At 42.4% G+C, this 12,858-nt stretch overlaps 1 protein-coding gene across 3 annotated transcripts in view; it reads left to right on the top strand.

Moving 5' to 3' along the window:
* LOC146789843 (SEC14-like protein 5) overlaps nt 1–12,858 on the top strand; it is a 1,062,444-nt gene that overhangs the window by 735,392 nt on the left and 314,194 nt on the right. For all 3 annotated transcript variants that reach the window (XM_085632205.1, XM_085632206.1, XM_085632207.1), the window contains one exon: nt 8,944–9,032. In XM_085632205.1, coding sequence (XP_085488331.1) covers nt 8,944–9,032 — 89 coding nt within the window. The remainder of the gene's footprint in view (nt 1–8,943; nt 9,033–12,858) is intronic.

Here is a 12,858-nt window from a genome sequence, read left to right as displayed (position 1 = left end):
AGAATGTATGTTCTTCCAAAGTTTAGAAAACCTAGAATCAACTGTAAGCTTTTCATTGTTTTTGGAGGTTGGAGCAGTGCACACTTTTCTAAAAAGTTGACTGCCAGGCTTTTTCCTTCTCTTGATAGTTCATATCCAGGAAAAGGACGTTGAGATGAGCAATTCTCAATTTAAAAAAAATGAATTTATAACCTTCAGAGGTGAAGCCCAGTATAATGGTATTCACTCTGTTCAAGTGTCTGTTCAGGTCATCATCCGTCAGATAGATATCATCGACATATGACAATGCTTTGTCATCATAAATTTGCAGTAACTCTGTTATCCTTGCTGGGAATAACCCTGGACTATTCTGGAATCCCTGAGGGAGATGACAGAATTGACGCTGGGTCCCCATTATTGAGAAAGCTGTCAAATACCTACTTTCAGGTGCTATGTTTTGACAAAAGAAACCGCTAGAAATATCTAATGTGGTTTTAAATTTTTTACGCACAATGTTATTCATTAATGCTGTACTATGTGCATGTTTCACTGCAAATGTTTTACAACAAGAGTTTCGGTGTCTGTAATCCAAAACTAGACGATATGTATTGTCTGGTTTGGAAACAGGAAACAAAGGATTGTTCATTGATGAGGTGCATGTTTCAATCACCCCTTGGTATTCAAGTTGATCTAAGATCTCCCTGACCTGTTTTTTAGCTTCTTGCTTAATTGGATACTGCCTTTGTGCAGTTGGTTGATTTTTTAACTGGATCTTATGATGAGGTGAGTCCTCATCCCATCCTACATGATTTTTGTATAATGCTGTGGCTTGGGCCACTGCCCATTTCCTGGCATAAGTATATTTTAAATGTACTGTAACATGGTTAGAGCAGGCTGGCATAATGATGTCTTCGCCATGTGGGCACTCTCTGACATATTCTGGTGACCAGTTTCTTTCTGCTAGAAGAATATCATAAACCTTTGAAAGTCGCTCCCAAAAGAGTGCTTTCACTTTTCTTGGTATGTCTCCCTCCATCCGGAGTGTTATTTCATATAACCTTTGTGGAGAACTAACCCTGGTGTCTGCAGTTTCAACTCGAATGTCTTCATTCAGGTCCACTGTCTCCAGAAGTCCCTTCAGGTTCTGGTGAGCTATTGATACTTCTGCTGCGCTGTCCAACATTGTCTGAGCCCGTTCTCCGTTCTTGAGTTGTGTTCTCAGAATCCTCGGATTGTCTGATCTTCAGACCTGCTACTTTCTTCTTGGAGAATTGAGGTTTTGATTTGTTTTTCTGAACGTGTTGATCGTCTTTGGACTTCACGCGTTCTTCTTTTCGATCTGATCGTCCTCTTCTTTCGGATGTCTGTGACGATATCTGAAAGGTACGAGAGGAACGTGTTTTAGCATATGCGGATGACATCGCCATAGTTACTTCTGACCCTCAGGCTGCTTTGGTCCGCATTGAGGCTCAGGCATTAGAATTTGGTCGGCAGTCTGGTTACCGGCTGAATACAGCTAAAACAAAGATTGTCTGCTCTAGCAATATTTTGTTTAAGGATGCTCGGAGGTCTCTGGAGACTATTTATCTAGGGATAAATATAAGCGCAGAGGTTGCAAATATTTGGGATATCAATCTGACACAACTATTAACTAAGATCAGCACAGATTTAAAGCGCTTAGACAAATTACACATCTCTATCATTGGACGGGCTAACACTATTAAAATGACGATGTTTCCTAAAATTTATTATCTTTTTAGATGCATTCCAATTGAACCCCCTAAAAAGTTTTTTACAAAAATTGAAGGGATATTCTCTCAGTTTATATGGGGATATAAAAAGATCAGGAGATCAATAAAATGTATGACTCTCCCCCAAAATCGTGGCGGGCTTGCTATCCCACATATGTTATATTATTTTTGGGCTGTGACGCTGCAGCAAATGATCATCTTGTTCCGCCCAAAATATCTTGTAGGAACTACATTGACGAATGATTGCTGTGATTCTCCTCCTTCTATTTATGAGTTGGCCTTAGGGGATTATGCACCGGGTGTTTTATTAAGGCAATTGGATGGTTGCTATTATAAAAGAACACGATTTAAAATTGTTAGAACCGCTTGGAATGTCTGGTATAAAATTAGTAAACTGCTGAGGATTCCTAAGCTGCATAGATACCATGCGATCTGGGGATCGTCACAGTTCCCATCTTTATTTTATGATAATCTTGGGAAAACTTGGGAACAGGCTGGCATTAACGTAATTGGAGATCTATTTGGGCAGGCTGAACTAAAATCCTTTGAAGAGCTTCAAATTCAATTTGGGTTGGATACCAAGACATTCTTTAAATATTTACAATTCAGGGAGATTATCAAAGCTGCAATGGGTCAAATAACTGGATTTGATAATATTCCGATACTTGACTGGCTTGGACATAGGCAGCCACAGGTAAAAGACTTATACCTAATTTTGTTGAATGCCAACAAGGATGATATTGCCAGCTCTGAATCCGTTTGGGCAGGGTTGCTTGGGGACCCTGATGTCGACATTTGTCGGTCACTGTATTTATCAAAGAAAATATTTCTCGCAGCTAATCTTAAAGCTCAACACTTTAAAACTTTGTTTAGGCTTTATTATACCCCCGCTAAACTTTTTAGTTGGGGGAAAAGGGAAACTGACTGGTGCCCCAGATGTAAGGAAGGTCCGGCCGACATGATCCATATGTTCAGTGGGTGTAATCAACTGGATAATCTGAAATCAAAGATAGAGGAATTTCTCAATCAAATCATTGGGGGCTTAGTACGATTAACTCCCACTCTGATTCTGACAGGGATTGATGGTAGCCTATGTTTGGATTCTTCCCAAGCCTATTTTTGCTTTATGGTTTCTGCCATCTTTCGCTTAATTATTGCAACTCATTGGAAGGATGCCGAATCACCCACATTTCATGAATGGTACGCAAGACTTCATCATGTTTTTAATTTAGAGAAGGCACTTTATAAATGTAAAGGGAAAAGGGCCAAAAGAAGAGGTCTTCGGGTTTGGGGCCCGATCTGGGAAACCGATGAGATGTAATGATGAAGTTATAACTCTGTGTTCTACACTTTGTATTTTGGGACTTAATTCTGTTTTTGTAAAATGGAATTTGCAGTGATTACTTGGTTTCTTTTCTGTGCCTTCTTTGTTAATTTTTTTTCTCTTGATTTCCCTGTGCAAAATATCTAGAAATAAAATAATAAAAAAAAAAAAAAGGAACGTGTATCAGTATCTTGATACCTGTCAGGTTTTCTCAAATTATCCCTAGTCCTGAGGTTATACCTCCTTTCAGAGGGCTCCTTCTGAGGAGACTTTCCTCTGGATTGAGAATTTTCTCTTTTGAATGTTGTTTGTTATTTTCCCACTTCTTTTTAGAAGAGGTAGGATTGGTTTTAGTAAAAGCCTTTTCAGGACTTTCAGACAGTTGTGGATTTAACTGTGTAATTCTATTAAATTTTGTATCTGATTAAGTAATTCTATGTCTGACATTGCTTCAATGTCCGGATGAGGTGTGTAGCCGGCTAGAATCGGCCATGTTGCTCCTGGTCTACCTAGTGAACCGGGCCTGGTAATATGATTGTAATGTTTTAGGGCGCCTTTAAACCAGAGATCATGCTCCTGGTATGCGAGTGGAATTTCAATATCCTCAAAAGGAATATATTCCTCAGGTGGTTCATCTTCTTTGTAGAAGTGAAAAGTTTTAGTTACTGGATTTGATTCTGGGAATACTATCCATGAATAGAATACCTCTGGCTGGTGAGATTCATGTGCCTCTATCACACAAACTGCTCTACCACCTCTTGGTGTTAGGCCATGTTTTATACGTTTTAGATTGATCGCTCTCCTTAAATTTGGAGCGATGATTTTCGCATTTTTATCGGTTTCATTAAAACCTGTATAATCAAAAGCTGCTGCGACATTGTCGGGTACAGCTTCACCGGTTCTGGTGTTATTATCCTCGTTTTGGGACATTTGTTTAATGAAAATTGCAGAGCAAGTTTCAAGGGAACAAAGATAAGGTGCACAATATTTTGGAACACTGTATCCTTCAACGTTGAACAAACCAAACAGCTAATACATAGGATTTTTGTCCTACTCAGCTATGGCGGATATTATCCCTACCCACTCCAAACGTCTTATGGAGTATTATGAGTAGGAGTCGCTGAGAAAAGCACGACTAAGTTACTTCAGTATCTAGCGTTAAATTAGTGCCTTACCAAACCATTGGGCGCCATGTAATGTAGTTCCTATATCCCTGGCTCTGCGCATTGGAATAATATACACTATAGTTTTGACATAGGACTGAGATCAGTATGTCTCTATTGAGTACATTAAACTTAATTACTTGTGTGTGCCAGCTAACTCAGAGGTCACTAGAAAACTTCTCGAATAAACAAGAAGGGATTAGTTTCTGACAACGGCATAAACATGACAACTTTGTTTCCCTTAGAATCGGAACCATCTCAGAATCGTGGAAACAATAGATAACAGTTTCACTCAGTCAATTGTGCATGCTTCGTTTCTACAGAGTTAAACAGAATTGGATAGACGGGAGTTTCAATAAAAAGGGTTTATTGAACAGTCTTATTTCTTGTGCAAGAGATATGAACTGCTACAATCGTAAGACAGAATGCGAAGTAAAATATGTACAGCGTTAGCAGTAAGATAAAATAATACTGCAATAGCATGGTTTGTAGCTATGACAGATATTCATAAAAATACATACATAAATAACACAGGCTAAAATGTTAATACTCATCTGATGCTTCTAGCTAGTTCTACCCCAGTGTACCTAACCTAAGTGTAGTACGAGGTAAGAAGTAGGTGCTGTTTGTCTATAGTCTAGTTTAGCTATAGTTGCCAAGATTTGCAAAATGTCCCTCTAGGTTCTAGTCCGCTCCATACCTTAGAATGAGTGAGGTTGGAATCTCTTTCCGAGTCTCGATCTCTAACACCCCTCAAGGGGAGTCAGAAACACTGGAGCTGGATTCTCTGCAAGGAGGATGACAGCGTCTGGTCAGTGCGTCAGGCGGGGATTTGACTCCCTTCCGAACTTGCCGTGGCGAGCCGCGTCGTGCAAGTAGGCAGCCGAACTGTGGTCTGCCATGGTAAGTGAAGGTATATTTATACCTTGAAGGTGTTTAGAAATGCCAGTATTGACGTTAAAGTTGGGCAGAAGAATGTCATGAATGAACTCCTAAGGAATAGATGTTCATGCATAATAAATGAGTTCTTGGAGAAATCAATATCCAAGCAAGGGGAAGTCATAAAGGCTTAAGAGTCTGGTTTTCCAAGAACTCGTTGTGACGTAGATGAACGGATGTAGGTGGCCATGCCTGTCTTTGGTTAGCATGGATAATGCCTAAATAAGGGTAGGATTTCTATGCCTAAATATGGGCAATGCGAATTGTGCCTATATAAGGACATTAATCGGGAAACCTATACACAGTATCTAAATCGACACACAACAGGGTACCCTCCACATCATGCAGCCCCGCTCCGCAGGCCACTAGATCTCACATTTGGTGCTGCATCTTGATTTTACCATGGCAGAGGACATACCAGTGCACCCGCCATCATTGCAGGTTGCACACCCGCTCAGCCCTTGCGGTGCCACTAACTCTGTGACCAGTGAGGCCACGCCATGTGGCGGTAGGCCCCCGCTGTTCGATGGCTCAGGCCTACACTGCCGTCCAGCAGGGCACACAAAACATTACCTGTCCGGACCACCGGGACGGGGCATCATCGAAGGCTGAACACCATCACTCGTCACTTACAGTGCCCCTACCTCAGTGCACCAAAAGTCAGTGTCCCATGGCGGTGTGCCTGTGCCGGCCTCAGTGCATCCGGTGCACCAAGTCTGAAATGGAAATGGCGTAGAGCACGTGTGCCCGGTTCTTTTTATAGGCAGGGTCACATGTACTGTGATGCCTGTGCTTGATGGGTGTGGTGTGGCTGTAAACCAGACATCAGGGAGTGGCTGTGGCGTACTGACAACTAGACCTGTGAGCAGCAGATTACTACAATGAAAATCTGGGCCATGTAGCGTTGTTGTCCCTCCCTGAATGCGTAAGTGGATTGGGCTGGTCTGGCGTATGCCAGTCCTGCGTGAGGCTGTGAACAATGACTCCGAAGCTCTGGGTGTGGTTCCATCCTGGGCTGTATGAGGAATCAACTGATGCGGGTGTCCCTGTTGTAGTGCTGCCGCCACCCGGGCCGCATGCGCCAATGTGTTACCCTGTGACTCAAATCCTAAAACATGGCCAAAATGGAAGGTAGGGGCAATCACTGACCCTACATTCATCCATACTTCTACACATGAAAGATCGTGCACATGACATATCTGTGTGGATATGAATGTTTATTGCACATTCAGTGGATTGTTGCAGCTGCAGCAATACAGGGCCATGCAAATCCCAAATTTCCGTTTTTGGCACATGGAGGGCAGCCAAGCTCGGGCTCGGGGGTTAGGCTCCACCAACATATGTACTCTGCCAATTCCGAAGCACTTATAAATTTTCTACACACTCTCCTTGCAGTACTCTAATGATCCAGTCTCTACCTATGTACTTATACAATGACCGAGACAAAGTTACATATAACCAAAGTTTTCACCACTGCCAGAGGTAACATCATTGCGAGCGCTGTCCACAGCAGAATGTAATGTGGTAGGGCCCAGGGGCAGGACACAGTTGGATAGATAGTGGAACTGGGTACGGGCATGTGCGCTCGGCTCTTTTTAATACCAGGGTCACATATCCAGTGACGTCTGTGCTGGATGCGTGTGGGGTGAGTGTAAGCCAGCCCTCAGGGAATGGTTGGTGCTGGCAACAAGTACAACAGTAATCATCGGATCACACACAGATTCAATCATAAAGGGTCCATGACTTGTGCTGCACTAAGTTAGAGGCACCAGATGTGAAATAATACACAAAAGATTCTATCATAAAGGGTCCATGAGTTGTGGTGCACTGAGGTAGGGGCATCAGAAGCATTCCGCGTGTGCACAGCTAGCGATGATGCGTGGTCTGGGAGGGCCGCACTGGTAGCAATGTCTGTTGAAAACTGGACTGCGTCATCTGCAATCGCAACTCGATCTGAATTGTGAGCCCTGCAGTCCGCAATGTAGATGGAAGGCAGTACAGACATCGAGGAATTCTTTTTGTCACTTCCTCTTGACAAAATCTGAGGACATAGAGTACAATTATGTCTGCAATTAATAAATCATGTCTCAATGTAAATTGTGAGCTCTGCTGACCGCAGTGTAGGTAACAAAAGATGAAATATGTATGGAATGCATTTTCGAAATGTGTATGTTTTGGGGACGTTATAGTTAGTTGCCTACTGGACTCTGAAATTAATAAATCAAGACTGAATTTGAATTGTGAGCCCTGCTGACCACAGTGTAGGCCGGAGGCAGCGGTCAGGAAAGGCCCACAGCCACGTGGCGTTGACTTTAGCTGCACAAATTGGGAGCATTTGGTTTTCTTAACCGATTATAGTCTCTTACACAATTTGCATCGGTACTAATCTTGAATTGTGAGCCCTGCTGACCACAGTGTAGACCAGAGGCAGTGGTCAGGAAGGGCCCACAGCCGCGTGGCGTTGACTTGAGCTGTATAGAGTTAGTGGTAGGTGTGGCCAGCGATGATGCATTGTGTGGGCGGGCCGCACTGGGAGCAATGTCTCTTGCCTACTGGACTGCGTCATCTGCAATTGCGACTCCATCTGAATTGTGAGCCCTGCTGTCCGCAGTGTAGATCGAGCGTCCTTGCGCCCTTGGTCACAGGTACTGGCCATTAGGATGTAGGCAGGATACCGCCGCTCGTTAGCACCAGCTTATGAAGTTCCACCCAGTGGGCGTGTCAGCTCAGTGCATGCTGGTGATTGGAGTCCATGTCAGTGCTCAATCGCAGGTAAGTGCGTCTGCCTTTGTCCAAAATAGTTAGCAGTCACCACAGTGGGGCTGTGTGACTCTCAGGAATGCCGCAGAACAGGAATTTCCCAGCTGAGCACACATCGTTCCATATTGTGAAGTATGAATGACTCCATTGGACCCGCACTTCCGCGGGTGGGCTTAGCTGACACGCCCACTGGGTGGAACTTCATAAGCTGGTGCTAACGAGCGGCGGTATCCTGCCTACATCCTAATGGCCAGTACCTGTGACCAAGGGCGCAAGGACGCTCGAAACGCGTAAGGATTCACTGGCATTCTGTGTGCTTGAAAGACTGTTCTAGCAGGGCTGCCTGGCTGAATAAATGATATTCACACACCTGTACGTGGCTCTCCATGTTGGGAACTTTTTTGTTGATGCATATATATATATATATATATATATATATATATATATATATATATATATATATATATATATATATATATATATATATATAAACATTTACTGCCAGCTAACTAAAACATATGCGTGGTAAAGGCATAAAGGCATGTGTTGTTAAGGCATGCGTTGTAATGGCATGCATGGTTACATCATACAACCCCGATAAGTGTCAGCACTTATCTGCTAAGTGTATTGCAACCCTGAGGAGAAGTGCAAATGCTTAGTGCCAGAGCTTACCTGGCCCATAGTGCAGAAAAAGATTAGGTAACATTGTTTGTATGAGACTTAGATTCTGTTTAGTGGCTATGCATAGTGTTTCCAAAGCATGTTGTCTGTGTTGTAGACCTGCATTCAAATAAAGATTTTTCTGCACATTGGAAATACTCGGACAGGGAACATAAATGCATATAATCAAGGAATTTAGCTAAAGCATGAATTGTTCAGCTTTTAGTTTAACTGTGTACCATAAAGTGTTAATGTTCATAATAAATAACCCTTGATAAAATAATATCATACCTCATCCTTCAAAACTATCTGATGTTGTAACTACTGAGCCGCACTCTCTAAACTATCTCTTTATTTTTGTCTCAAGATGGTCGCCCGCTGTACATTCTGCGTCTGGGACAGATGGACACGAAAGGCTTGCTGAAGGCGTTGGGGGAGGATGCCCTGCTGAGACATGTAAATTTCAGTCATTTGAAATCTAATTATTTGTACAAGTGTTTTCGTCCCCTTTTCCACACATTATTTTTTCCAGTACAGGTGGTGTTAGTTGTCTAAGACAGTCATTATTAACTTTTTGACTTCTGTGGGCCCCATTTAATCATTATTGGAATTCAGGGGCCCCCACTAATGTTTATTGGAATCCAGGAACCACCACTGTGAGTCATTACTTGAAGTCAGGTATCCAGGGTTAAGCATTATGGATGATTTGAACTTCAAAACAGTACACAAAAACACAGAAACAAGCATTCATTAAACAAATACATAAATAAATATGAAAATGCTGATTTTTTTTATTTAATTCACAAATATAAAACAAATCTACATTTTATTTTAATGGGAAGGTTGGGGCTTTCCTTAAATCCAATTGAGGCAACCCATTCTGTTTGATTAATTTGCATTGTTCCCTCGAATCAATCGGAGAACACCAACTTAATTTTTAACCTCCAACTGCAAATTCCTTCATTTTTACTTACCGTTTTAAAATGTTCAGTTTTGTATTTTGCTTCTTTATTTACATACACTTTATTATTCTGTTAATATTATTGTATTTCCTAGCAGTCCCAGACTCATTAGGCCTTGCAGACTCCTAGGGGCCCTTGGACTACAGGGTATGAATGACTGGCCTAAGGCACAGATAGAGTTGTAGAATTTAGGATTTGGAACATTCCCTTGCAGCAAGAGTGTCATGAACCCCCTGCTTTAGCAGCTACTGTGGGGATAGAGTTGTTTAAGAGCCTCTTTTCTCTGCAGCTCCACATACTAAAGCTGTCAGCATCAGGCTCTAGGGCTGTAAGATTAAATAAATACAGTGTAGGAGTCAGATGAAAATAAGAAAATGGGAGAAAAGTACAACGATGATAAATTGGAAGGACAAGTGGGACAAGAAAGAGATAAACATAGGTAGGCAGAAAAAGGAATGAAAGAAGGAAGGCTGAAAGCAAGGAAGGGTGAAAGAAAAGAAAGAAGGATGAAAGGAAAGAAGGCTGAAAGGAAAGGAGTGTGAAAGAAAGGCAGGAAGAGTTAACAGAAGTAAGAAGGTGAAAGAAAGGAAAGAAGAATGAAAGAAAGGAAAGAAGGGTAAAAGAAATGAGGGAAGGGTGTAAGAGAGGAAAGAAGGGGGAAAAAAGGAAAGGCGGATGAAAGAAAGGAAAGGGGTGAAATGAAGGAAGGAAGGGTGAAAGAAAGGAAGGAAGGACAGATTCATGGAAGGTGGAAGGTTGAAAGGATGGGTGGGTAGCTTGGTGGGTAGACAGGTAAAAGAATGGAGGTTGGGAGAGCAAATGGAAAGCTGAGCATATGGATAAATGGGTGAAAGTATCAATTGATGAATATAATTTATTTATAGATGAATGTGTCAAAGGATCAATGGATACATGGATGGATGGATGGATGGATGCGTGCATAGACGATTGATTTGTGAACGACCAATGGAATGAACCATAGATGGATGTTATGGTGAACGTTTGGATGATGAATCAAAGAATGAATGATGATAGAATGGAAAGATGGAAAAGTGGCTATTAGAGGCTGGATGGGTGGGTGAAAGGATTATTGGATAGCTGCTTGGGTGAAAGAGTCAAGGAAGCTCTTCTGTTGAGGGTTGGGCTCACTTGCTTTGCTTTCTTGGTACCATCAGAGGTTTGGATCAAAGTGGGGGACTATTTTCATTATCTGGCTACTCCCTTCCTTTCCAGTATATGTAGTGATTATCACATGGCTCTGACACAGCTCTGCACATAGTCTCACAGAGATGCTTTGGCATTGACCTGTCCAAAGTAAATGTTACAAAGATACACTGACATTGCATTGAACATAGTGAGTAGCACACAGTCACTCAGTGCACTGTTCAGCACACAGTATCATGTAGATTCTCAAACACTGTATTGTGTATAGTGGAGATCAAAGGAATACTTTGACAATCCTCTCCATGCATTATCACAGAGCACCCTAAAACTACTCCACACCAACAGAGCTCTCAGGTTTTGAAAATTCTTAAGAGTGAAATATAATGAGTATATTCGATACAAATATCTACAGGTTATACAGGTGTGAGCTTATTTTCCCCACCAAAGTGTCACAGAGACACTCCAACACTAGTCTGCATATAGTGAGTAATATTGAGTTAGTTTGATCTTGCTCCAGCCTCAGTAGAAGTGTATCACATTGTTATGAATGAAGAATTGATTGCAAAGGTGTTGTAGCATTGCCCTGTGCATATTGAATATTGCAGATATATTATCATAACACTATAGCCACAAAAAATAAAGAGAAGAGAGATTGAGCCTTCCCTTATTCTCCCATCAACTATGCTACTCACTACATGAGAAGGACTTGTCTTAAAAGGAAAGGAAAACACCAGAATCCCCTAAGTTTAAGAGATAGACAAGAGGTGAAGAATCATAACCTCCTTGGGGAATCCCCATGGGGTGTAAATACTGCCCTCACCCACTCAATGAGTGACATGCTTCATCATAGGGTTACTGCGACTCCCTGGTGTATACCAACATCTAGAGAGGAGCGCTAAGAAAAAAGAATTGATAGAAATCCGACTGAGATCTGCGAACATTCTGTATCATTTGTACGTGGATGACACCCAACTGTATCTGAAAATCACCTCGCCAGAAGATTTCATTGCCCTCAACAATATTCTACTGAACACGCAAAGCTGGCTCACTAACACCTCATGCTGAATACCAAAAAAAGTGAATTCATTCTCATCTCGCCACAGAGCCACACACCAAAGCTAGATTTATGGTTGAAACACCTAACCTCCTTTGACTGTGTCCCCCTCATCATTGACTCAGCAAAATCCCTAGGAATCACCATAGAAAAACATCTGAATATGCAGTCGCACATCTCTATTGCCTCCAAGGGAGCTAATTATGTAAATGTAAATGTGCTTGTACTTATATAGCGCACAGCTACCCCAGTTCGGGGTTTCCCAGCGCTGTACTCATACCGCTAGGGAACCCTTCCTGGCTTTTTCCCTGTGAAACGTCCACTCCTGGGCATCCCCAGGGTGAAGCCAGGCATCCCAGCACTGTTGGGGCCGTTGTGGAGATTAAGCAAGCTATTGCCCAGAGTTGCAGCGTGGGACCCATGATTAGAATAGGCACTGAGGCGAGAATATCCAGTCCGTGGAATTTATAGCCCGAGACCCTGCCGCGACAGGAATCGAACCCTGGTCCCGGACCAGTGCTCTGCATTGAGGTCTGCCACTCTAACCATTGAGCCACACTTCTCCACAGCTATATAAGCTGAGTATATTAAGGAAACTCAAACCCTTCCTCCCTCAGGCTGATCTAAAAATGGCAGTACAAGCCCTAGTGCTACCCAGTTTAGATTACGGAAGCACCACCCTCTGTGGTCTTCTTAAATACAAGCTGGCTCCGCTAAGAGCAGCATTAAATGCTGCGACTAGACTGGTATCTGGAACCAAGAGAAATTGTCACATCTCTCCAACCTTGAAAGCCCTGAATTGGCTGCCCTACAAGGGAAGAATACACCTTAAAGTGGCCTGCATGACACACAAAGCAATTCACAACAATACACCCAGTTATCTGGCTCTAAAGTTGGAAAGGTCTGGAGACTGCAGACGACTTCGAAGTGTAAGCACTTTCCTTCTGAAACCTCAATCCTTCCATAAGAAGAGAACTGGCTGTAGAGCTTTCTCAGGGATTGCACCAAGGATCTGGAACTCCTTACCTCCTGTAGTTCGTGGAATCACTTTCCTTACCGCCTTCAAAAAAGAAGTAAAAATACTACTAATGAACAAATTCAT

This window comes from Triturus cristatus, chromosome 10, assembly GCF_964204655.1.
Source record: "Triturus cristatus chromosome 10, aTriCri1.1, whole genome shotgun sequence".
NCBI lineage: Eukaryota > Metazoa > Chordata > Amphibia > Caudata > Salamandridae > Triturus > Triturus cristatus.
Note: the sequence above shows the minus strand (reverse complement) of the source record. Positions and strands in the feature narration are given on the sequence as shown.